We start from the raw sequence: 27,962 nt of genomic DNA, 5'->3' as shown, positions 1-27,962 counted from the left end.
GGTATGGACATAATACCACTAGTCTATGGGCTATTGATGACTTCATTATATGGTTATATGGATACATAGGCAAAGATTTCAACAATCCTTTAACCCCCCCCCCAAAAAAAAATTAGCATTTTAATTGTCTATAGCAGTTAGAATGGAGAAAGTAAACAGAAATTAGTCAATGGTTTTAACATTAGTACCAAAGAGGAGAAAATACTTGTCAGTATTTTTCCAGACATCCCGAAATGGTGGGCTAATTCCCTAATGGTCTGTTGGGAAGATATTTTAATGGCAATACAGCAAAGAACATAATTATGTTAAATAGTTCATAGATAACAAATTATTCCTTGTCATGGTCTTTGTTTCTTTATTGCCTTTGGAGAAATGTATTCAAATGCTTTTGAATGTGTACAATTGACGTAAAAACTCCTGTTTGTTCTAAAGCAAGGACCTTTTTGTCTCCCTCTAGGGATGTGATAGCAATGTCTGTATTTGACAGAAAAGGTATGAAAATGAAAAATGTTCTGTTTTATCTTACAAAACATCTTTTAGAACACTGTGAAAATGTATGGTATTAGTCCTCATGCTGGCATTTGGATAAAGATCCGCTCTTTATCAAAAAGCTCTTGATCCACCCCTCTTGTTTATTTCCTACTTAAGAATTCTCTCTACATCACCCAGGGGCCACTGAGCACTGAGCTAGAGAACCTTCCATCGAGGGTTGCTGCAAATGTGTGCACATGCGCAGGGAATCAATATTAATATATATATATATATATATATATATATATATATATATATATATATATATATATATATACATACATACATACATACATACATACATACAGCTATATAGGTATATACATATATATATATTGGAAAATATGGCAACAACATTTGCATTTTGGCTTATCCCATTCCAAGTAAAGGAATAAGCTTTGAATATACAAAATGCTACTGACTACCCTACCCTCTTGAATTTTTAACATTTCTAATAGCTAAATGGTAAAAGATAACAAAGTGATATTGAAAAACATACCTGAATACTGAATGCAACTGACAGCTGTTGGCTTATTAGCTACAGATATCTGTTTCCAAGGAATGTTCGGGCAAGAACTTTTCAGAGGATATTCTTTCATTATTCCGCTACAAATGGTATATATAAAGGTAAAATTGTATTAAGTAATCTAATAGGTTAGTAGGATTTTATATAACTGTATTAAATATTAAGAATTATGTTTTGTTGCCATCTTTCTTGCCTATTAAAAACCATGGTCATTAAGTATTAATTTTCCCATCCACTGAAAGGTGCAGCAAGGTGGCAACCCTAATAACAAGTTAATATATTTCAGCTTGGATGCAATTAATGCCTACCTTGGATTGTTCTTCACTTTTGAAGGCTCGATAGTCTTTTTTATGTTGGTTTTTGGAGAAAACATTTTCATTCTGGTGGTTTATAGAAAACATATTTTAAAATGGTTTACAGTTTTGAATTCTGATCTAGACTAACAAAGTCAATAGAAATTACATGTGGAACTCTCCCCTGGTATATAAGTAATTATATAGCGAGATACCAACAGGCTTTTTTTTTTCTAAAAGCAGGTTTTGTAAGTAGTAAGTTCAGAATCACACTCATGGTTTCTAAAACGGATTCCTAAATATGCCCTTATATATATATATATATATATATATATATATATATATATATATATATATATATGTAATATATATCAGATATCATCAAACTATATATATATCAACTGACATGGTTTTACCAGGGTGTTTTAAATCTTTGGTGCCATTATATGTTTCATTCTATCTCAATCTACATGGCATATATTCTTGAGTAAACACTTCTAGATTTTTAGCTCTAAAGACTTTATATTGTAGTCTTTGTTCTTACATTTAGCGAGTTGAAACATGCAAAATTCAATCTGAAAATAAACTAAAAAAGAAAAACATAGTGCCACATTTAGAAAAGACTTGTCTTCATAATTTCTATGTTCCAGCTCAGATTTACCAACATTCTACTGAAATCAATTGGAACTGGATATTCAAGATTATCTTCTTTAAAACGTGAATACTAGATTTTTTTTTTTCACCTGACTCCTCCACCTTATTGGTGGAAAAAGCATGGAATCCTGCTATTTCAGAAAATAACAGCACAAGTTTGAGTATACTTCTTCAAATGATTTTCTCAAATTCAGCCAGATTTGAGGAAAATTGAAATAAAAAATACAACTATTTGTATTGACGTACTGGGACACTGAGGCAGCTATTTTAAATTATTGCTTTTCAAATTCTGTCACTATACAAAGCCATTCAGTTCTATAATGTAATTTCTGTGGTTTGACTGGTTCTGGCTCTTTAAGTAAGTACTTTCTATAAAGAAAAACATTTCAAAATGTGCATTATTAATGGTATTGTGTGTGTGGCCAGATGTTTAAATGTACAATGACACTGACAATGATCATGGAGCTTTTAAAGTGAAGGCTGTACAGTATTGTCAATATTATTCTATACACTTGCATGAATGTGAAAAAAACACTGAATATATTTATGCTTGTTTTTTTGTAAATGACTAAAAAAGTAAAGTACTGCTTTCTTTAAGGGCCCTGTCTTACAGGAAAGGAAATCTCCTCTCCTGCAGGTGATAAAGCACCCAACAATACCTGCTCCTTCACATTAGTTGGAATTACTGCATTTTAAAAACATAACTTGCGGCAATCTCAGGTAATTGCCCTAAAATGCAGAAGGAGGCAATTTTAGGGACCAACCAGTCTGTTGACACATTTTATTTTTACCCAAACCTCACCCTAATTACCTTTAAGTTAGTCTTTAATGTGTATCTAGGAAAGCAAATAGACCTTTACCCCAAATGTTACTTTTACAAATATAAATAAGTGCAATTTTCAGTGTATGCTCCTCACTTCAAATACCTCGTGTCCCAGGTCAAATAAAGTTCAATAAATTACTCCAAAGTGCCCTCTTCTGCTTTAGACTTAGCGATGACGTCTTATGAGGAAAAGAAGAATAAAAGAAAAGAAAAAAAAGGAGAAAAAAAAAATATATAGTGTAATACTGTTATTACTTCACAATGTGCACTCTCATGTGCTTTTTAACACCAGTGATTACTTTTACTTATATCACCCTTTTGTGCCCAGTTGTGATATCCCTTTCCGATTGCCAATCTACTTACAGACCCCCTTGGGTTTATATGGCATCCAATTGGTTCGCTTGTAGCTCTCGACTCTCTGCTTTCCCACCTCTTAATTTCAGGCAGTGTTAGGAACCACTTCACATAGGTAAATTTCCAACTTTAGCAACTTTAGGTTAATTCCACGACCTTTCTGTTTCCCTTCCCCTTCTGTGCATTTAAAACCGAGTAAAGGAAGCGCATGTCAGGAGTCACTGGTATGGATCAGGTGGCTGCTCCTTTTACTTTCCCTGTTCACGACCTGCAGTGTCGTTCCTCGGTTCAGCAGTCCTGCCCTGTATAGTGCTCCTCCTCTGCATCCTCTCTCACCTCTGACGCGTTTCGCCACTTCCGGCTTCCTCCTGAGCAATCGCTCAGGATGGTGATATAAGTAAAAGTCATCACTGGTGTTAAAAAGCACATGAGAGTGCACATTGTGTAGTAATAACAGTATTACACTATATATATATTTTTTTTCTTCTTTTCCTCATAAGACCTCATTGCTAAGTCTAAAGCAGAAGAGGGCACTTTGGAGTAATTTATTGAACCCAAATTTTACTGTAGCTCATCTTTAGTCTGGTGTAACCCAGTCACTGCTCTTGACAACAAAGTCAACAACAGGCTTTATTATACAATACTTAATTTGTTAGTCCCCAAGTTGCTACTTGCAAAACTCCCTAGCTGGTATAGATCCTCTGTCAGCCAACAATATAAGCCCAGAATATCAACTTATCTTGTACCCAGCTGCAGACCTAGAAAACTCTACTGAAGCATCTGATATAATAAATTTCATTGTGTTTAGAGTAAAGTATTCAAAATTATCTTTTGAAAAACATGGCAAAAGTGTTAAGCTCTTTGTAAATATTTACAGATGTAAGGTTATTTTAAGATAAAAAAATCAGCAATAACTAAATAAATAAATGGGAATTCCTTGCCTACCTTGGTGCTGCAGAGTATCCAGAGGACTTGACTTTTTTGTGGAAAACTAGTGGCTGATCCTTTAAAGTGTTCTTTACACCTAACATTAAAAATAACTTATTTTATCAATCTGATACCATACAACAGTGGTAAATGATCCAAGAGGAACCCTGAAGTTACCACCTCCACCTAACCAGGTAGTAGCCCCAGGGCTCTCACAGTGCCCTGCGTCAATAGGCACAGCACACTTGCGCACTTACATTCTGAATGCTGGAAATTATGCCAGAAGTACTTCCAAGCAACTGCATCCAATTCGTGACGAAATGCATGTCCAGTGGCAATAATTTTGCTGAATCAACTGCATCAGACACAGTGCAACTTTTAATGCAATGCCCACTTGCATCCGCAATGGTGGTTGCACTGTGGAAAAGAACATGGCAATTGTGCTCGAAATTGCAGTTTGCCTTACTGAGTCTAGGGATGTAAATGAGCCCTTGTGTTTTTTGCTAACTTTTTTAACCTATGTGTCGGGACCCAAAAATGGCTCCCCAAACTGTACAGGGTTGGTTTCCATGATCATCTTTAACAATGTGTAATTTTTATTTCCAGAATATGGTAATTAAAAGGAGGTGCTAACTAGGGATGCACTGAATCCCGGATTCGGGCCAAATCCGCACTTTTTTTAAAGGATTTGTTTTTGGCTGAACCTGAATGGCTGAACAATTTTTGAAGCAATTTTTAACACCTTCCGATTCGGTTCGGGATTCGGCCGAATCTTTCAGGGTGGGTTCGGGGGTTCGTCCAAATCCAAAAAAGTGGGTTCGGTGCATCCCTAGTGCTAACCCACTAGCTTATTTGGGTTCCCTGAGAAAAGAAACCCTGGTATAATAGAGAGAATCCCATATCATGTCTTTATAAATGGCCACAATTTTTTATACTATTATGAAGATGGCTGAAGGCTACCGTTTAAAACATCTTAGAATTACATTATGTGGTAGCTGGAATTTACAACAAGGATTACTAAAAAGAGATGGAATGTGGAGACATGGCCTAAAAATAAAAAAGTTAGGTTAACTTTCTGTTAGTCAGTGACATTTCCACATAAAATTGAATGAGACATGAAAGTGAGAATGCCTTTCACTCACACCAGTTAACCACAAAAATGCAACATGAAGAACCAAACCATTGCTCTTTAAAATTAATACAGATAGTGCCAGTGAAATATGTAAGCATTAAAAGACTTCTTAAATGATCGATGAACACACTTAATTAAAGTGAGACACTAGATCAACTGTTCCCAGAAATGGAAAAGCAATCTGTTATCTGACCACAGGACAATCCATGACTGTTTTTGCGAACATAGCTAGGCATTTTACCAAATGCATTTATGTTTCAAGACCCTTGTACTGAACTCAGTTATATTTTTTCAGATTAACCATTACACAAGGTTTGTAAAATATAAAGTAAAAGATATTTATTTTAACAGAAGCCGTATCATTTTTCACCACTTTAGTAACTTACCAATTGAGAGTGAGTGTTTCATCTTTGTAACCTATAAAACTACATCTTTAAGGTGAACATCCCCTTTAAATTCCAAATCTAATCTGATACAGCTTCAGGCCCATATCTACTCAGAATAGTCTGCCAAAGGGAATCAAAAGCAATTTTAAAATTATCCTTAATAATCTTAAACCATACAAATGTGTAATTAGTAAAATATACTTGCTAGTCGAATGCCAGGCAACTTGACTGAGTTGGCAGCCTAATGTATATGTAAAGTCCCAAAGCAATGGTTTACTTGACTGATAGCTGATTAGGCCTCCATCAGATTATGATTGGGTTGAATTTATAATTCTGGTGGATTATAGCAATGGCCTTTGAATATGTTCCACACTTGATGACTCTACATGGGTCCACTATAAGATCTAATTTTTGACATAAGAGACAAATAATCAGATCAGCCTGATCTGGTACACGACTTGGGTGGCCAAATCAGATAGCATTTGTGTGGCCATCTTAAGTCAAAACATTAAGCATTAAAAAACATTTGCAGGCACAGATGTCAGACTTTTAGTTGCCTAAATGCTTTCAGTATGTTCAGGGACCTAATGAAATCAAACAAGCAGCTTCATCACAAGCTTTAAGCTTTTCCTAGAAACTAAAATTTTAAGTAATAACTGTTCTATTTGATTATTTATACATAACTATCGAGCTTCATACTACATTTTAAAAACTCAAACTTTAAACTTTTTTTTAAAGATTGCCTTAGTGTTCTATAGTACTTATAAAAGTACTGTACTAGGATGGTTAGTTTGCTGAAGAAACCTTAGCCTAGATATGTGGTGGACAAAATCCTTATATGGAAAATAAATTTGCTTCCAGTTTTATATTATACAGCCAAAGCAGTCGTGCTAGGTACAGGTACTCTAATGCTATTTATGCCGTACCAGGACTATCCATTTCACATCACAGTTTTGTACCATTCTACCCTTTGTTTAAATGGTAACAGTTAACATTGCAACAATTAAATTATGCTTATTGTAAAGAAATTATGATTAATTGCCTTTTCATAGGCTTAAATCTTTAACCACTAAACTGCCAAAGATCCTAAAATTTAAGTTCTATAGCAGCTGCAATCCTGGAAAGATGGCTTTTATAACTGCACTTTTGCTCCCCCCTTGCCCCCTAGGCAATGCACAGACACATGGGTCTGCCCCAGACATTAGCAAACACATGAAACCATATTAAATTATTTTAAGGGTAATGTGTTGAATGCCGATGGCAACCACATGTGGTAAACCGAAACAGCTGAAGAGTCGCATTGGATGCATGGGTATTGTAAAGGCATTACTGTTGTGAACCCAAGCCACTCTAAAACTATACTGCCAGCAAGCTTGGCAAGACAAGATGGTATAGGCAGTATCAGATCTCCTGGACAAACTATAAAGTCATGAAGCTTGAGCTTGGATTAGCACCTTTTTCCTGGTCCATTCCAGCCAATGACATAAAGGGTGGGGACAGAGCTGTTCATTTCAAGTACCCCCACCTAAAGGATGTTTGATTATGTACAATATCAAAAAACTTGGCAAAACAAAAAAAACAATGGCAAAAAACTTGTGTGTCAACCTTCCCGTACACTGATGTGAAAAGTTACTTAACTGTACTTTGCGGATAGGGCATACCACATGTGCCCTTTAAAGCTATGCAGTATTTCATTATTGGGAAACACCCCAACAGTTGTGCCCATGGGGGAAATTTAAGGGTAAAAAGTATGTTTCACTAGGATGAAGGGAACCCCTCAGTGAGCTCCAGGATATGGATTTCAAATAAAAATTGTAGTACTTCATCACAATAAAAGGCCGTGGGACAGCACTGGCCATGAAATTATTTGTAACAATGGAATGCTGTATTAATGTGCTGCTGATAGAAACAGGCTGAATGGCTGACTTGGAAAAGTACTGATCGCTCCATTATTTCCACCAAATAATGCCCAGAAAGTCTGTCTGGTGCTTCAAAGTAGTGATGGATGAATCTGTCCTGTTTTACAAAAAATTCTCTTTTTCTTTACTGTGCAACTTTTTTGCATCCATTTGAGTATATGGGCATTTTTTCATGGCAAAATCTGCCAAAACATTTTGCTTATCATGACCAATGTCAGTAAAAGACATTGCCAGGACCACTACTATGCTATGGCATTCATCAAAGCAACAAGAAAAAAAAGCTGTCTACTCCCACTTTTGAGCTCATAGATCACCATAAGAATGAAACCGTTCCTCTTAAAAATAAAGGAACTTTATGTTCTGTGCCCAGCTATGATATGTAACTTTGAGAACCAAGTGGTTCGTGTATATACTACTACAGCTTGTACAGACTGTAACATTAAAGGAACAGTAACACCAAAAAATGAAAGTGTATAAAAGTAACTAAAATATAATGTGCTGCTGCCCTGCACTGGTAAAAGTTGTGTGTTTACTTCAGAAAGACTACTATAATTTATATAAATAAGCTGCTATGTAGCCATGGAGGCAGCCATTCAAAGGAGAAAAGGCACAGGCACATAGCAGATAACAGATAAAACACTATTGTATTCTACAGAACTTATCTGTTATCTGCTATGTAACCTGTGCCTTTTCTCCTTTTTTCCAGCTTAAATGTCTGCCCCCGTGGCTACACAGCAGCTTATTATATAAATTATAGTAGTGTTACTGTAGCAAACACACCAGTTTTACCAGTGCAGGGCAACAGTGCATTATATTTTTATTACTTTAAAGCTCTTTCATTTTTTGGAGTTACTGTTCCTTTAACCTCACACATGCATTAAGAGACTGTAAACATTTTCACCTTAAGATTATGCTTTGGGACGCATTCATCAAAAAGTGAATTAACGGTAAAATATAGTTTGTGGTACATTTATAAAAAAAAAAAGTGAACAAACCGTTTGCTGCATTAACCAGAGGAAAGCTCCAAAAATACTTAAGTCAACAGAGCTGTAAAAAACTATACTGCATGGTTTGTTCTATATATGCATTCTCATCTTTAAGATGCAGCAGTTAGCCATTAGATGGTACATAAATTAGATGCATTAGAGATGCACATATTTCTAAATTAGAACAAAATTAACAAACTGGCAAACCAGAAGTTTAAGAACAGTCCAGCAGTATAAGTGTTCTTTTAACATTCCCTCAGAACATATTTATCCAGCATACAGACATTTCAATAATTCTCACCTAAGTAAAAATGCAAATTAACCCAAGTTATCCCATTACATTTTGTAGTGCACTGTAAGAAACCTTATTACAGAATCTGCAGCAAGGTACACTGTAATTTGGACCACTTTGAAAATAAAAAAGTAGGCAGTAATTTTCTCTTAGCATGGATGTTGTAAATTTACATATCGGTTTTTACTAACCACTTTTCTTGAGACTTTTAGACTTTATTGATGCTTCCAAGCGGAGTGGAGATGTTAATAGCAGAGGCTCACTAAAAGAAAACAAAAACAAAATAAACAATGTTTTGTACAAACAGAAGATAGGCTTAGGTTTGCATGTTAACAATGGTGCAAAGTTATAAAATTCCCTAGTTTTATGAAAAAAAGATAAGTAATGTAAAAATAGTTTCATTACAGTTGGGTAAGTAGCATCTTCTTTATGTACATAACTAATTAGTATAACAGAAAACAATCACAGAAAAGAAATAAAACATAAAAAACCATATGAAGAAACTGCTAAGCTGCAAAAATTATGTTTTGCAAATAAGTATGCTAAATAATAGGAGAAAATGTAATGGAAAATGCTTTTAATACACACATTTTTACCCTTTAGTAAATAGGCTCTTGAGAATTACTAGATTAGAATGAGTAGAATGAAGAAGGTGGTGGTGAAAGAAAAAGGAGAGCAAGACAATGCACTTAAAAGAAGTGATAAAGAGACTAAAGTGATAAAGAGGCATGGACATAAAGGATGGCACTGTGAAAAGTGATGGAAAGAAAGAGACAAAATAATAAAACTATGCACTAGTAATTATGTAAAACCATAATTAGCACAAACAGCAATGATGATGTGGGTTTCCAATCTCAGTGGGGTATAAGATATTAAAACCTCACAGGAGGGGAAAGTGCAGCACAGGTCAGTGCTAGACAGAAGTGTCATTATATGTGCATAGCAAAGTAGAACTTGTAAGAAACCAGGAAAATACAATCTCTTTGTTTTCAAACCAGTGATCATTACCATCTGCCAGTCTACTCTACATACCTGAATCCATGTACAATGACAATCCAAAAGTATGGTTTAGGTGAATGAAAAGCCATTAGTAATACAAAGTGCTTTTTGCAGCATAATGTGATGCCTTTAAGATTGCCCCTTATTATTTTTACTGAAAAAAATGGTACCTTGAAACAATGGAGAGATTGATGACTGGTCTACATGTTTGTATTCCTTGGTGCTGTGATCTCATCAACGTAAGTGCATCAAATTCTATAAGTGAAATTTGATTGCTGAACATTGCAGTGAGCAAACAGTAAACCTGCAGTCGGATGAACAGATAAATCTATCGTCAAAACCAAGTGATTCCCAGTGTCAGCAAAGGGGGGGTTGGGTTATTTGTACAATTTGGCTGCATATTTGACTCCTAAAGTTGTTGTGTAAGCTATAGCCCTATGTTTTTCATTATCAATACAAATATATATATATATATATATATATATATATATATATAAATACTTTATGGCTAGGTTAGAAGATCAGTACATATATCATGATGTGGACTTCACTGAACATTGTTTGGCTTGGTGGAGGTACATCGATGATGTCTTTGTAATCTGGCGGGGTGACGTTGGCTCCCTGAAATGGTTCCACAATAGACTGAATGTTATACATCCTTCTATCACTTTGTCACTTACTCATGGGGGCACATTTACTTACTCACAAACGGGCCGAATGCGTCCGATTGCGTTTTTTTCGTAATGATCGGTATTTGGCGATTTTTCGGAAAATTATCGCGACTTTTTCGTTGCCATTCCGAATGTTGAGCAAAATCTGGCGATTTTTTCGTAGCGTTAAAACTTGCGCAAAAAGTCGTGCCTTTTTCGCAGCTTTCGCGCCGAGTACGAAACATTCGGATTCATTCAAGCTTCAGTATGGTGACTTTTCTTGGGCCAGGTTGGAGCTGCGGGGTGCCATTGAGTCCTATGGGAGGCTTCCAAAATCATGCTAAGTCTGAAAGTTTCACCCGCCGCTTACGAGCGCTCAATACGAAAAAGTCGTGACAAGATACGAGCGAATCTTAATGGCTACGAAAAACTCGCGTTTTTTCGCGCAAGTCGTAATGGCTACGAAAAACTCACGGTTTTTCACGCAAATCGTATCGGTAACAAAAAAGTCGCGACAATTTCCGAAAAGTCGCAAAGGCGCCGAAAAAATCGCAAAAAAATACGAAAAAGTCGCAAAAGGTTCGTTTTCCAATCGCAATTTTTCCAATTCGGATTCGAATTCGTGTCTTAGTAAATCAGCCCCATGATCTCCAACAAATTCACTTTTTAGATGTGCGAATTTATAGAAATGTTGAAGGTTGTTTGTGTACCTCTTTATTTACTAAACCAACAAATCGAAATCAAATTTTGCACTTTAAAAGTCAACATCCATCACATACAAAAAATGAAATCCCGGTGAGCCAACTATCTAGAGTTAAGAGGTTGGTGAGTGAAACAGGGGAACGTGAAATACAGGAAGATAGGATGTGCCAAAAATTTCAGGAAAGGGGATATCCCGAGAAGGTGATTAGTAAAGCGCAGTATAGAGTACAGAGGAGAAAACAGGGAGGTGGGCAGATACATTTTGTCACACAGTACTCTGACTATAGTGAAAGTGTTGCTCAAATATTATGTAAACATTGGTATATTCTTAACCCTTTAAGTGCCAGCCGAATTCGTCATTTCAGTTCCCCCCAGTGCCAGACGTTTTGTAAACATTCTGTGCTCTCTCAATGTAGGGGCTTTTACTGGGGGCAGGGTTAAGTTTAGGTAGGCAAACTATATATTGTTTTTTTCAGGAGAACCTGAGCTTTCCAAATATACCTGAGTTTTTGTGTATTTCCACTTCTGGAACAAGATTTAGAGCTTGAAATACAAAAAAAAAAAAGAAAAAATGCTATTTTTCATGATATAAGGATTTCTACCAGAAACATATTTTATTTTATGGACAAAAATTCAACTGATTTGGAAAGCCTCATGTCTCCCGAACGTGGCAATACCTGATATGTATAGTTTTATTGAGATTTCTGACTTCTATAGATCAAAAACTCCCAGCAGTAAATTACTAAATTTTCAAAACATTACAGCAGAATACGGCATACTTTAAATTCCAAAGCCAAAAATCCTGGAATATTAGGTTTACCCCAGGAAACCATACATTTTTGAAAACTACACATTCTGACGAATCCGAAATGGGTAACTATGTCTTCCAACTCCTAAATACCAAACGGCAATGCTTTACTGAATTTAGCATTTTCTATAAAAAATTATGAAAATTCTAAAAAATCACCTCAAATCTTCCATTTTCAAGCACCTTATCTCCCACATAACATTAGGTACGAAGAAAACACACCCTAAATATGAAAGCCAGGGGTCCACTGAACAGTTTGATGCCCATTGTGCATAGGATCACCGATGTATCTGGAATTTAGAGACCCCAAAAGGAAGTTAGTACATACAAATTGCCCAGGAGATCTCTTTAGCTACTGAAAATTCAACACATTTACTGCATTTTCTGTGGGGTAAAAACACAAAAAAATACATTGACCCCCCAAAACCATATATTTTTGGAAAGTACACATTCGGACGAATTCAAAATTGGTACCCATGTCTTTCTACTCCAAACTACTGAGTCGCAATTCTTTCCCAAAATTGCCAGTTTTGATGAAATACCTAAAAATCACATCAAATCTTCCACTTTCAAGCACCTTATCTCCCACATAACATTAGGTACCAAAAGAACACACCCTAAATATGAAAGCCAAGAGTCCGCTGAACAGTTTCATGCCCATTGTGCATAGGATCACCAATGTATCTGGCATTTAGAGACCCCATAAGGAAGTTAGTGCATACAAATTGCCCAGGAGATCTCTTTAGCTACTGAAAATTCAACACATTTACTGCATTTTCTGTGGGGTAAAAACACAAAAAAATACATTGACCCCCCAAAACCATATATTTTTGGAAAGTACACATTCGGGCGAATTCAAAATTGGTACCCATGTCTTTCTACTCCAAACTACAGAGTCGCAGTGCTTTCCCAAAATTGCTAGTTTTGGTGAAATACCTGAAAAACACATCAAATCTTCCACTATCAAGCACCTTATCTCAAACATAACATTAGGTACCAAGAAAACACACCCGAAATATGAAAGCCAAGGGTCCGCTGAACAGTTTGATGCCCATTGTGCATAGAATCAGCACTGTATCTGGCATTTAGAGACCCCATAAGGACGTCAGTGCATAGAGATTGCCCCAGAGGTCTCTAGCTACTGAAAATTCAACACGTTTACTGCATTTTCTGTGGGGTAAAAACCCAAAAAAATACATTGACCCCCCAAAACCATATATTTTTGGAAAGTACACATTCGGGCGAATTCAAAATTGGTACCCATGTCTTTCTACTCCAAACTACAGAGTCGCAGTGCTTTCCCAAAATTGCTAGTTTTGGTGAAATACCTGAAAAACACATCAAATCTTCCACTTTCAAGCACCTTATCTCCCACATAACATTAGGTACCAAAAGAACACACCCTAAATATGAAAGCCAAGGGTCCGCTGAACAGTTTGATGCCCATTGTGCATAGGATCAGCACTGTATCTGGCATTTAGAGACCCCATAAGGAAGTTAGTGCATAGAGATTGCCCCAGAGGTCTCTTTAGCTACTGAAAATTCAACACGTTTACTGCATTTTCTGTGGGGTAAAAACCCCAAAAAATACATTGACCCCCCAAAACCATATATTTTTGGAAAGTACACATTCGGGCGAATTCAAAATTGGTACCCATGTCTTTCTACTCCAAACTACAGAGTCGCAGTGCTTTCCCAAAATTGCTAGTTTTGGTGAAATACCTGAAAATCACATCAAATCTTCCACTTTCAAGCACCATATCTCCCACATAACATTAGGTACCAAGAAAACACACCCGAAATATGAAAGCCAAGGGTCCGCTGAACAGTTTGATGCCCATTGTGCATAGGATCAGCACTGTATCTGGCATTTAGAGACCCCATAAGGACGTCAGTGCATAGAGATTGCCCCAGAGGTCTCTTTAGCTACTGAAAATTCAACACGTTTACTGCATTTTCTGTGGGGTAAAAACACAAAAAAATACATTGACCCCCCAAAACCATATATTTTTGGAAAGTACACATTCGGGCGAATTCAAAATTGGTACCCATGTCTTTCTACTCCAAACTACAGAGTCGCAGTGCTTTCCCAAAATTGCTAGTTTTGGTGAAATACCTGAAAATCACATCAAATCTTCCACTTTCAAGCACCATATCTCCCACATAACATTAGGTACCAAGAAAACACACCCTAAATATGAAAACCAAGGGTCCGCTGAACAGTTTGATGCCCATTGTGCATAGGATCACCGATGTATCTGGCATTTAGAAACCCCAAAAGGAAGTTAGTGCATACAAAGTGTATACACTGCAATATAAGCTACCGGCATGTGCATTATGCGGCATAAGACCCCCTAACAGTAAGGAGACCCTAGAAAACTATACATTTTCCGAAAGTACACAATCTGACAAAACAAAAATGGGTAAATACATCTTTCTACTGCAAACTACCAAACTACAAAGCTATGCTAAACAGAAAGATTTTTTTGACATTTCTGAAAATTGTCACAAAGCTTGCATTTTACCCCATTATGTACCCCCACATTTTGTACCGTATCAACATAAAACATTCTAAATATGAACGCCAGGGGTCTACTGAACAGTTTGATGCCCTATATGCATAGATTTACCAAACTATGTGGGGTACAGGGGCACCCAAGTAAAAATAGTGCATATGAATTTTCACATAAGATGCTTCGGCTCATGCAGTTTTTGCACCCGGTATGTGTATTATGTGCCATACGACGCCCTAACAGTAAGGAAACCCTAGAAAACCATATATTTTCCGAAAGTACACATTCTGACAAAACAAAAATGGGCAAATACATCTTTCTACTACAAACTACCAAACTACAAAGCTATGCTAAACAGAACGGTTTTTATGATATTTCTGAAAATTGTCACAAAGCTTGCATTTTACCCCATTATGTACCCCCACATTTTGTACCGTATCAACATAAAACATTCTAAATATGAACGCCAGGGGTCTACTGAACAGTTTGATACCCTATATGCATAGATTTACCAAACTATGTGGGGTACAGGGGCACCCAAGTAAAAATAGTGCATATGAGTTTTCACATAAGATGCTTCGGCTCATGCAATTTTTGCACCCGGTATGTGTATTATGTGCCATACGACCACCTAACAGTAAGGAGACCCTAGAAAACCATATATTTTCCGAAAGTACACATTCTGACAAAACAAAAATGGGTAAATACATCTTTCTACTACAAACTACCAAACTACAAAGCTATGCTAAACAGAACGGCTTTTATGACATTTCTGAAAATTGTCACAAAGCTTGCATTTTACCCCATTATGTACCCCCACATTTTGTACCGTATCAACATAAAACATTCTAAATATGAATGCCAGGGGTCTACTGAACAGTTTGATGCCCTATATGCATAGATTTACCAAACTATGTGGGGTACAGGGGCACCCAAGTAAAAATAGTGCATATGAATTTTCACATAAGATGCTTCGGCTCATGCAGTTTTTGCACCCGGTATGTGTATTATGTGCCATACGACCACCTAACAGTAAGGAGACCCTAGAAAACCATATATTCTCCGAAAGTACACATTCTGACAAAACAAAAATGGGTAAATACATCTTTCTACTACAAACTACCAAACTACAAAGCTATGCTAAACAGAACGGTTTTTATGACATTTCTGAAAATTGTCACAAAGCTTGCATTTTACCCCATTATGTACCCCCACATTTTGTACCGTATCAACATAAAACATTCTAAATATGAATGCCAGGGGTCTATTGAACAGTTTGATGCCCTATATGCATAGATTTACCAAACTATGTGGGGTACAGGGGCACCCAAGTAAAAATAGTGCATATGAATTTTCACATAAGATGCTTCGGCTCATGCAGTTTTTGCACCCGGTATGTGTATTATGTGCCATACGACCACCTAACAGTAAGGAGACCCTAGAAAACCATATATTTTCCGAAAGTACACATTCTGACAAAACAAAAATGGGTAAATACATCTTTCTACTACAAACTACCAAACTACAAAGCTATGCTAAACAGAACGGTTTTTATGACATTTCTGAAAATTGTCACAAAGCTTGCATTTTACCCCATTATGTACCCCCACATTTTGTACCGTATCAACATAAAACATTCTAAATATGAACGCCAGGGGTCTACTGAACAGTTTGATGCCCTATATGCATAGATTTACCAAACTATGTGGGGTACAGGGGCACCCAAGTAAAAATAGTGCATATGAATTTTCACATAAGATGCTTCGGCTCATGCAGTTTTTGCACCCGGTATGTGTATTATGTGCCATACGACCACCTAACAGTAAGGAGACCCTAGAAAACCATATATTTTCCGAAAGTACACATTCTGACAAAACAAAAATGGGTAAATACATCTTTCTACTACAAACTACCAAACTACAAAGCTATGCTAAACAGAACGGTTTTTATGACATTTCTGAAAATTGTCACGAAGCTTGCATTTTACCCCATTATGTACCCCCACATTTTGTACCGTATCAACATAAAACATTCTAAATATGAACGCCAGGGGTCTACTGAACAGTTTGATGCCCTATATGCATAGATTTACCAAACTATGTGGGGTACAGGGGCACCCAAGTAAAAATAGTGCATATGAATTTTCACATAAGATGCTTCGGCTCATGCAGTTTTTGCACCCGGTATGTGTATTATGTGCCATACGACCACCTAACAGTAAGGAGACCCTAGAAAACCATATATTTTCCGAAAGTACACATTCTGACAAAACAAAAATGGGTAAATAAAACTTTCTACTACAAACTACAAAGCTATGCTAAACAGAACGGTTTTTGTGACATTTCTGAAAATCAAACGAACAAGAACTATGCATAACTGAAAATGCTATAAAATGGCTAAGCATGCAGTAAAATACCCCAAAATCCACCAAAATCACAGAAAATGTAGTAGAAACACCAAAATAATACACAAAAGATATTGCGCAGTGCGGTTAGCGAATACACTATCCGCAATGGCAATAAAACATTTTTTTCAGGCAGGAATAAAAACGATGCGATTAGAAAAAAAAAAAAAATTGTGTAAGTGTGTGTGTACATTAGGTAAAATGTGTTTTGTGTGCATGTATGCAAGTAAGTGTGTGTAAGTGTAAGTGTTGTGAATGTTTGAAATCTCCCAACTCCCCTAAAATGTATGTGTTTGTGTGTAAATGTGAGTATAAGTGTGTATTAGTGTATTATTAGTGTATTATGTGTGTGTATGTGTGTTTTTGTGTGTTTTTGCCACTTACCTGTGTAGGAGATCGTGGATCAGCAGGGAGACACACGCAGCACGAGTCCGGCAGTGAGTATCAGCAGCAGGAAGGAGGGGGGCCAGCAGGGGGGGGAGCAGAGAAAGGCAGAAGGCGATCGTGAAATCCAGGAATGGATTTCACGTGCCTGCCTTTTGTTATGGGGCCCCTGGGCGATCGCGCCCCAGGGGCCACTCGTTCCCCACCTCTGACTATTGTCTGGAGGCTGGGGAACGAGCGGGGAGCGAAGGAGCGGCTTGAAAAGCCGCTTCTCCGCTCCCAAACCCGGAAGTGCCCCAGGACGTAGAATCTACGTTCTGTGGCACTTAGGTCCTTTAGTACCCAGGACGTAGATTCTACGTCCTGTGGCACTAAAAAGGTTAAAAGAGCATATCCATCGGTACAGGAATTTGAGGCACCCCCTTTGTTCTCGTATCGTAAGGGGTGAACTATTGGATCCTCAGTTACCTCCACTGTACTTAAAACTAAGAGTAAGCAATGCCACACATTTTTGGGAGTGAAAACTAAGGGTATGTATCCATGTTTAAATTGCACACAATGCCCATATGTTTTATACATCCACATATGGGGCAGAAGGTGCAATTACGAGGGCATTTCACTTGTCTAACAAAATATGTAGTGTACGTGTTGACCTGTCCGTGTGGCCTCATTTATGTAGTTGAGACCACACAGATGGTAAAATCTGAATTACTTGATTAAAATGGAGTCTATGGTAGACAGGCTTTCCGTAATTTGGAGCTTTCTGGATAATGGGTTTCCGGATAAGGGGTCTAATACCTGTATATATAGTCCCAGCACAGGAAGCACACCACATACCAAGTTGTAACTGCCCGGGTACTCATGCAGAAAAATACAAATAAAGGAGCAATAAAGGCCAGCACTCACGGGACTTTGTGAAATAACTTGTCAGCAAAAATAAATGATATACAAAAAATATCTACATGGTTTTTTAGGGATAAATAAAAAACCATGTAGATATTTTTTGTATATCATTTATTTTTGCTGACAAGTTATTTTACAAAGTCCTGTGAGTGCTGGCCTTTATTGCTCCTTTATATATATATATATATATATATATATTCTAATTACACAAAATGAAAAAGTAATATAACGTATAATGCAATAGTGTGGATCAAACATGGATGCAACATGACACCTTCTACTCTGAAGTTTGTTAAACTGTCTTAATTTTTTGGTTTTTGCAGATGCAGAAGTAACAAGATAAATGAAACATGAGACCATGTGAGTAAAAAGTGAGAAGACAAAAAAATAGAAGAGGTAGAGAAAAATGATTTAGGGTTATTGTCAAAAATATTGTGTTCTTTTTCTAAAGAGGAAATTAGGGGGGCCCAGCACTAAATCAAATGCTCTAATTGGGTCTTCTAGTTTTTGGCATTGGCAATGTATTAATTTCAGCATTCAGTATACATTTCTAACCATAGTTTATAATAGTAACTAATATGCACCAAATTAAACATAGCATACCTTTGTGTCCACATTGCTTGCCAGTGCACATGATCCAACCAACATGATGCTGAGGTTATCATAATCTTTCAAAAATGTTTAGATTTAAAAATAATTACATTAATATTATGACAGTACAATAAAAATATAAAACAACATTTTATTAGTACTATTTTGGAATCTATCCTACATAGTTACTGTTATAGACCAGTATGCTGCATATAAACCATATTTTGTAACAGCAATAAAGTTTAAGTAACAGTCACAGTAATCCTTACTGGAATCAAATAGAAGAGATTTAAGAAATTATACCTACGTTGGTGCTTGAAAGCTTCTGATCCCTTTTGAATTTTCTAAATTTCTGCATAAAAATGACCTAAAGCATATCCAATAGTGGATGAACTGCCACTGAACAGAGGAGCAGCATAGAATCTTTAAAGGAAAAATATACTATGCCCACACAAATTTCTAGCCTATTCCTTCCTACTGTATGTCCTGGCACTGTAAGTGCCTGCTTTGTGCCAAGAACGACATACTTTGTACAAAAGTTTGGAGATTGTTTGTCACAAATGTCATCTCTACCCTATATTGTCCAGTGTTCCAATTTAACATCTATGTGTCTAAGCATTCTAATCTTTCTACACACAGAATATTTCTTTCAAGGAGAAGAAACCTGTAATCAATGTTACACCTACAAAAAGCTACATTTTGCTCAAAAGTTTGGTATGCCATTACAATATTTAACAGTTTTCCACTTCATGGAACTGCTTGAGAGGGTAAAGTACGGTGCAAATCTAAGGGCCACAGTACACTATATTGTTGGGTATATTGAAAGCCATGTGTTTGGGTTACTAAAATAATGTAGCACCAATTATCACAGTCTGCCATTGCCCTTATGCTGAAAATATTGAATTGCACTTAATACATTTATCTTAACACCTGACATTGCTTCGGTGTGGGTGAGAAATGCCTGAAAATGCCAATGCGTGTGATTTCAAGCAAAATACCTGAGAACCATTCTGTGTGCCTAAGGCCTAAGGAGACAAACCACTGCTCATTTAGTCAATGGTACAGTATATATATATATATATAGAAGAGCCCTTTTAGTAACATACATGCAAAACTACAGCAACCAATCAGCAAATAGCTGTGAAAGGGCTACTAGAAGTTAGAAAATAAAACATACCATTGAAATTTAAGATAGCTTCAACTTCACAGTTATCCATGTTAATTAGAAGGAAACCAGTAGAACTTGCCACCCACAGTAGTCTGGGATGTCCAAAAAGGGAGCTTCAAAGTAAAAAATAATCTAATGAAGAAGAGTATGTTCTAATTCAGGCTGGTAAAATGATGAATTTATTTAGGGGCTAATTTATTAAAGATAGAACTGGGAAATAAAGAAGGATTCTCAGCAGTCAAGTTTCATTTTGGATTTATCTAAATTGCACATCCCAACTAAGCAGCACTGTGCACCAATTCAATCAAAACACTAAATCCCCAATAAATATCACATGCACAGAGAAAGCACTTGCACAAATAAATTAATACAACCCCCTTGGTAATATTTTACTATTGCTACCACTTGCTAAAATATAACACAGGTTAGTAAATCAGCCCCTTAGAGTAAGGATACATTGATATATAACAGAAACAATATGTACAACCATCAGGATAACTTTAGTAAACTAAAATACAAACACTATATTTTATGTGCTTACATTTCATCCATCAAAAACTGTTTAGATTTGTCAATATACAATACAGGAAAACTGGAATCCATCATTGATGTGTCCTTATCTTTACCAGAATTCCTCCACAAGACATTTTTTATTTCAGATGTTGCTAGACCTGTAAAATGAGAAATTCACAATATGCATGGGAAGAACAAAAAAAGTCTCTAAAATGCATTTATTTTTGCATTTAAAACAAAATATTTTTATAAATTAAACCCAGTGCTAGCGTAGTTTAATACAATATTAATATTCTTGTTCTAGGATCTCTGGTAAACAAAATATTGTTTTAAAAGGACAATGTTTTCCAGTGATGATCTGCTTTTAATGAGAAAGAGGCTGCAAAAAAAATCCTTGACAGGTTAAGCAAAGGACGAGCATGGTACCGCTGTGTATGCCTTGGTCCCACTGACTATCAGACTGCCAGTGATTATTGTGATACAGTGACCCAAGAAAAAGGCCAAAAGGGGACTTTTCTCCATAGTGGGAGATATTCTTACTAAGCTGAAAATGCTTTCTCTTTTTAAATGACTTTGCGGTCTGGTCTGGGAATCTGGAAAGAACAGGCAGACTAGGCAATCCATTCCACTACCCCAGCACAAATATTGGAGTTCACTTTCCACAGGAAGGCTGTCCTGTGGAAAGGTATTTAATTGTATGGGAAATGTGTGGAAGGTCTCTCAGAGCAGGGCACAAAGCAGGAAGGCTATCTGTCTGTGTTTGGAACTTCCAGAGTGGCTGGGGGTGCTGCTTGCCAATGCAAAGAGCAAACAAAGCGACTGAGATACTGAGTCTGAGGAACTGAGAGGAATGCCAGGAGGCTGAGAAATTCCACCTTAACAATCATCGCGAGTACAGGGGTTACCCCAACCATTTGTGTTTTCTTACTGGTAGTACAAAAGGGGCCCAGTTTAGTGATGGAATTCATCAAACATGTGACAGTAGCGCAGGATTTATTTTTACGTTTCTGATTTTGAATTGATCGCCCCTGTGTTAAATAAAAAGTGCCTGTGTCTGGATCCCGCAAGTTTATATATATGAAATTATATTTATTTGGTTATATTGTTAAAGGTAAGATATATTCCTATTTTACCCTCAGCCAAACAAATTGTATATTGAATATCAAACTCAAGTTTTTAATTTTAAGATACCGCCTGCATGATTAAACACTTGTTTACAAAGGTGGCTTTGCCATCATGGAATAACTGAAGCAGCGATGAGTTCTCTGGGTTAGGAACACAAATTATCTTTATGAGCATGTTAATGGAGGAGGAAGAACTTTGTACCACTGGTAGCTGACAACAAGTTTTTTGCTGTGGGAGGAAATTAAAGAAACAAACACAGAATTACTCCAATGTCCTACAATTACAGTCCACAATGGTCATTCCATATATATATATATATATATATATATATATATATATATATATATATATATATATATATATATATATATATATATATATATACAAAATACAGGATGAAGAGCACACCAAACTTAGAATGCGATACCTGGGTGCCAGAGCAGCAAGCATAGAATAGAAGTAAATAATGTCGGCACTCACAGGATTTCCACAATAATACTCACAGGCAGTAAATCATGTTTGAAAATGCAATCAGGTGAGGTTTGATTGGTCCAACGTTTCAGTTCCCTTACTGGAACTTTCGTCAGGGACATCAACAGGTGGATTCATAACAATAGCAATGAGATAATGCTAGCTATTTGAGTTTAATTCCTAGATGCCAGCCTCATAAATCATTAAGTTGGTACAGAATATAGTCCAGATCTTGGTGGCATAGTTATCCAGTTCATACCAAGGGAAATAAGGACAATAAATATGCTAGCATTCCTTTTAACATGTTTTGGTGCTGACGAGGACATGATCAGTGTAGTGTAATCAGTGTATTTGGTCTTCTTTGTACACAGCCATGCATAGTAATTTTACAATATCGTTTTATCTATTTTAACTAGCCTTTCAAACCTCCCTATTCTCAATTCCTTTAAGGGTTCTGTCACTTCGGGGTTGCAGTTAAAACCCTCGCTACCTACATTGACAGGCCTTTCACGCATTCACTTTAGGTCTGGGAATGTGCCTCAGGGTTTTCCATTAAGGTCAATGGGATGCAACCACTACATACAACATAGATGCCCTCAGTCAATTTACCCAAAAAGTGTTCTAGAACATAGTGTTCCCTTTTCCTTTATTGAAAAGTGTTTCCTCACAATCCCCAGATGAATCCACATTTTAATATTGGATACATTTTTACAGTTCATTCAGATGTTGGATATTACTGATTCTGCCATAAACATGTTAAAACTGCAATGCTATAAGATATTCTTTTGGCAAAAAAGGAATAGTCAGCTGACAAGCAGAAAATACTAAAATCAGAAAACTAAACTTGCTTTAAAGCAAATATAAAGTAATTTTCATTTACATCTCTTATTATTTTACATATACACTTGCAGATCACTGCAGAAATGTCAGTTACAAGTTTAATTAAATACAGAGTAAGGTTAGATATTAATTATAACCTGATTTTTCAAGTTGTCCAGATTCTGGAAACTGCTGAAGAAATTTGAGTTTTTCTTTCTGAAGATCAATTTGGCACACAGAGCGAAAATGATGGTCCTCTAACAAACTAAAAACTCGAAGCTAAAATATAAAAACACAATTAGTTTCACAGCATAATAATTTAGCACTTACAAATATATACAGTATATAAAATACAAAATGCAGCAGAACCTCTATACAATACTAAGATGAATGTAGCAGAGACATAAAGAGTAATTAAATAAGGGAGCAGAGACTAAGGGGTCCATTTACTAACCATCTGATTTTTTTTTCTCAATTCGAATTTTAGCACTAAAAGTTGCGTAAAAACTTTGACATTTTACTATGCATCAAAATGCCTAAAAATACAAATCCGACAATACGCCAGCTAAAACTTGCAGAGATCAGGTAGAAGTCAATTGCAGAGGTCCCTTTCTCTTTCCTCAATATTAAACCTAGACATCAAACTGCTGGCTAAAATAATAGCCTCAAGACTCAACCAGTTTCTGGGACAACTCATCCACAAGGATCAGTCAGGATTTATCCCAAAACGACAGGTCACTGACAATACCCGCAAGATCATAAATCTCATAAATATAGCAAAAATAAAAGATGTTCCCTCCATGCTCCTATCACTAGACCTAGAAAAAGCATTTGATTCTGTTTCCTGGCACTATCTGTACCAAGTGTTATCTGCCTATAATTTTCCTACCCCTTTCCTCTCCGTGGTTAAGGCCCTCTATAACTCCCCTATAGCTAAAGTTAGCCATATGGGGTTTCAATCAGACGCATTCAAAATAAGTAGAGGGACCAGACAGGGATGCCCCCTGTCCCCTCTACTATTTGCCTTAGCACTCAAACCCCTAGCCCAACAACTAAGGCTAAACAAAAAGATTTCGGGTATAACAGCGGGGGACTCTGAACATAAATGTACATGTATGCTGATGATATAATAATGACAATGTCTAACCCCATGACTTCCCTCCCATATTTATACGAGACTCTCTCTAACTTTGCTAAGATTTCGGGGCTTAAAATTAACCCCTCTAAGTCAGAAGCTTTAAGCATAAACCTTCAGCCCCACCTTAAAAAACTATTAGAAATTAATTTTGAATTCAAATGGCAAACCAAATCCATAAGATACTTAGGAGTATTGATATCAGCCGATTTCAGATCTTTAGCCAAGGATAATTATCCCAAAACAGAACAAAAGATTTTAAATATGGTAAAGTCATGGGAAAGACTTAAACTGTCCTGGCTCGGGAGAGTAACCGCACTAAAAATGTCTGCCCTGCCCCTACTGTTATACTTGTTTCGCACGCTTCCAACCTCCCCCCCTAAGGATTACATAGAGAAAATGCAAAAGACTTTTACAAAATTTGTCTGGAACGGGAAAAGGCCGCGAATTAATCGCACTACAGCTTGCTGTAACCGACACAAGGGCGGCCTAGGCATCCCTAATTTGAAAGGATATTATACCACAGCACAATTATCCCAATTGATACCATGGCACCTATCTGAGGATAAGCCACTATGGGTAATGATCGAACAAGACTCTCTGCCAAATATATCCTTAAGGAACATATTATGGACAACCCATTCCATCCTTCAGATACAAACAAATCCCATAGTAACCCATCTTGTTAGGCTCTGGGATAGGTCAAAGGAACCCTACAAACTCTGTTCTCCACATAAACCAGCCACAAGCTTTATTAACAATGCAGACTTTGATCCAGGCCAATCACCAAGAGCCTTCCACTGGTGGAAACAATCCAACCTGTACACTATATACTCATTAACCAGCTTTAATACACTTCTGCCATGGCCAAGACTCAGGGACAACTACAAAATCCCACAACAAGAATGGCTCCACTATTATCAAATAGTAAGCTACATCAGATCTCAATATAAAGGCAAACAATTCCCTCTACCCACAGCTTTTGAGAGATTATGTCTGCAACTCACTACATTTAAAGGAGCACTATCCTATCTACATGATACAGTAACCCACCTAACTCCAATTAAGGAATTAAAATTTGTACAAACCTGGAAAAGCACGTTACGCCTATGCTTTGACGAGGCCACTTGGCGGGACATCTTCAAAAATACAGTAACATGCTCTATAAATGTGTTGACTCAGGAAACTTCCCAAAAGATTCTACATCAATGGTACCTGGTACCAACTAGAATCTCTAAGTGGTACCCCTCGGCATCCTCACTATGCTTCCGAGCATGCAACCAACAAGGCACATTTATGCACACTTGGTGGGATTGCCCAGTCGCAGTACGCTACTGGATCAGAATTTATACCTTAATAACGGCAGTAACAGGCCTCTCATTAAGAAAGAGCCCAGCAGAAGCCTTACTTAACAAAAATATCCCCTGTGGCAATAAATACTTGAGGAAACTAATCACTCACATCTTCTCGGCGGCGAAACAAACAATAGCTAAAGCCTGGAAATCTGCAACACTGGACATAAACTTTGTTAAAACTAGACTTGATAATATGCTAATTATGGAAAGGCTGACAAGCATTTCATCAGGCCAATTAAAAGCCCACTACAAAATTTGGGCCCCCTGGATGATTTACAGAAATATCTCAACACACCCATAAGATTAACCACATCAACCTGGAAAGGACACCTTCTAAAAGTGTACCGAAACACTAAAAGACAAGACCTGATTATTTACCTACAAGACTGAAGTCGGGCAAATATATACCTACAAAAGCTTTCTCCCCAATTTTACTGGCTATTTTCTCATTTTATAATATCGTCTGTGCCTATTCTTTTCACCCTGAATTTCTCCCTCCCCTTTCATTCCTGCCCCCACCTCCCCCTCCTTTTTCCCTATGTTTATGACTATTTTATATACCTGCCCGGCACCCTGGGATAACCCAAAAGGTGCTCCTTTGTACACCATTATTTTCAATCTCAAAATAAAAACATTTAAAAAAAAAAAAAATTGTTAAAGTTTGAGAATTCAGTCTTAACAGTAATGTTCCATTACATTTGTACTTCCATCATTTTTTTTCATTTTTCCCTACATAAATGTTATTTTTCAATATCAATGAAATGTGTTCTCCAGTTTAGATTTGGCAAAATATCACTATTCCCTATGGGAGGATGGTGACCTTTTTATGGCAAAGCAACAGACAAAGTCATCTGCATTCAAGTTTGCTGATAATTCTGTTAAAATGCCATTGAAATAATGGAAAAATAATTAATTTTAGAACTATGCCAACAATCACCACATTTATGGAACGAAAATGGCATATTTATACAGCTGTATACAAAAATGGAGTTAAAAAAAACTAAGCCATCACATTATTGCCACAGTAAACTATGTAAAACTTCATATATTTATAAATGTTCTATAATGCTTTTTCCCTGTACATGCAGCTAAGTGATGAATTTTGGTGCAAAATTAATCTGATTTTTATACCACTTTTCATGCCAGAATTTATATGCATACATATTTTGTCACATCAGTATATTGCATATACAGGTATGGAATCTCTAATCCGGAAGCCCAATATCCAGAAAGCTCCAAATAATTAGAAAGCTGTGTAAATATATGCTGGGGGCAATCCAATCCTACTGGGGTTATATAACATTTAAAATTACAGAAGAAGCCTTATTCAGAAAACCCCAGGTACCAAGAATTATGATCCCATATATGTATTACAACATTTGAGCCACTTGTCAATTTAAATCATAAATCTGTGGTTACTGTGGTATCATATGCTTTTTCAACACAAAGGTAAACATATTAAATACATCAGTACTTTGCTAGCAGTAATCTATGCTGGATATTTAGATAAGTCATCTATGTGCATCCTGAATGCACTATATTTCTTCTAAATGTGAGCTTTTGCTTCCCTCTGCTGTAGGTTTGAGGTTCAGCAAAATATAACCAGTAAAGTTACATTTTATTGCTGTCTGTGTAAATGACACACCCACTGGTATATGTCAAACCATCTTAGGTCTTAAATCCTAGGGGGCTGATTTACTAAGACACGATTTCGAATCCGAATTGGAAAAATTCCGATTGGAAACGAACATTTTGCGAGTTTTTCGGCGTCTTTACGATTTTTGCGTAAAAACGCGAGTTTTTCGTAGCCATTACGAAAGTTGCGCAAAGTCGCGATTTTTTCGTAGCATTAACACTTGCGCGCAAAGTCGCGCCTTTTTGTAGCGTTAAAACTTAAAAGGCGTGCCGTTTCGCGCAAGTTTTAACGCTATGAAAAAATCGCGACTTTGCGCAACTTTCGTAATGGCTACGAAAAACTCGTGTTTTTACGCAAAAATCGTAAAGACGCCGAAAAACTCGCGTTTTTACGCAAAAATCGTAAAGACGCCGAAAAACTCGCATTTTTACGCAAAAATCGTAAAGACGCCGAAAAAAATCGCAAAATTACCGATCATTACGAAAAAAACGCATTCGGCCCGTTCGTGGGTTAGTAAATGTGCCCCTAGGTCTTCTTGTTTGTCACGTCATCTGCAGGCAGGTTATTATTTTAGTACATTTGTGTGGGTATTCCTTTTGTTCAGCAGATTATAATTAAGGACAAAGAACATGAAGTCAGCCAGTGCTAGAATGCTGTACTCATCTCATATAATTCAAAACAAGTTGGTATAACTCATCCCAGTCTGAGCAATATGCCTAACTTACTGCTAATTTTCTATTCTGTTATGGACCCAAAAAGACCTGGATATTTATTTTGACAGTTTATTCTGCAAAAATTCTCTGATTCCTCAAAATTTTATTGACCACAATCACATGCAGTCACAAAAATTTTAAGAAGCTGGTTGCTAAACTAAATGCAGATGAATCCCATTCAAGAGATGATTTTTAAAAAAAATATGTTTTATATTCAAATTGCAACTATTTGTACAAGAACTGTTTTTAA

General features: G+C 36.7%; 1 protein-coding gene across 3 annotated transcripts in view; it reads right to left on the bottom strand.

Moving 5' to 3' along the window:
* The window catches only part of wdr27 (WD repeat domain 27), a 93,506-nt gene that overhangs the window by 56,223 nt on the left and 9,321 nt on the right, over positions 1–27,962 (bottom strand). For 2 of the 3 annotated variants that reach the window (XM_002931515.5, XM_031902359.1), the window contains exons 8-16: positions 23,032–23,152; positions 20,487–20,616; positions 19,955–20,058; positions 18,790–18,854; positions 9,993–10,126; positions 9,015–9,085; positions 4,127–4,205; positions 1,366–1,437; positions 1,031–1,137 (exon numbers count right to left, since the gene is read on the bottom strand). In XM_002931515.5, the coding sequence (XP_002931561.2) occupies positions 1,031–1,137; positions 1,366–1,437; positions 4,127–4,205; positions 9,015–9,085; positions 9,993–10,126; positions 18,790–18,854; positions 19,955–20,058; positions 20,487–20,616; positions 23,032–23,152 (883 nt within the window). The remainder of the gene's footprint in view (positions 1–1,030; positions 1,138–1,365; positions 1,438–4,126; positions 4,206–9,014; positions 9,086–9,992; positions 10,127–18,789; positions 18,855–19,954; positions 20,059–20,486; positions 20,617–23,031; positions 23,153–27,962) is intronic. The other variant, XM_018094192.1, reaches the window with a different exon arrangement.

The sequence above is a fragment of the Xenopus tropicalis genome, chromosome 5 (assembly GCF_000004195.4).
Source record: "Xenopus tropicalis strain Nigerian chromosome 5, UCB_Xtro_10.0, whole genome shotgun sequence".
Lineage (NCBI taxonomy): Eukaryota > Metazoa > Chordata > Amphibia > Anura > Pipidae > Xenopus > Xenopus tropicalis.
Note: the sequence above shows the minus strand (reverse complement) of the source record. Positions and strands in the feature narration are given on the sequence as shown.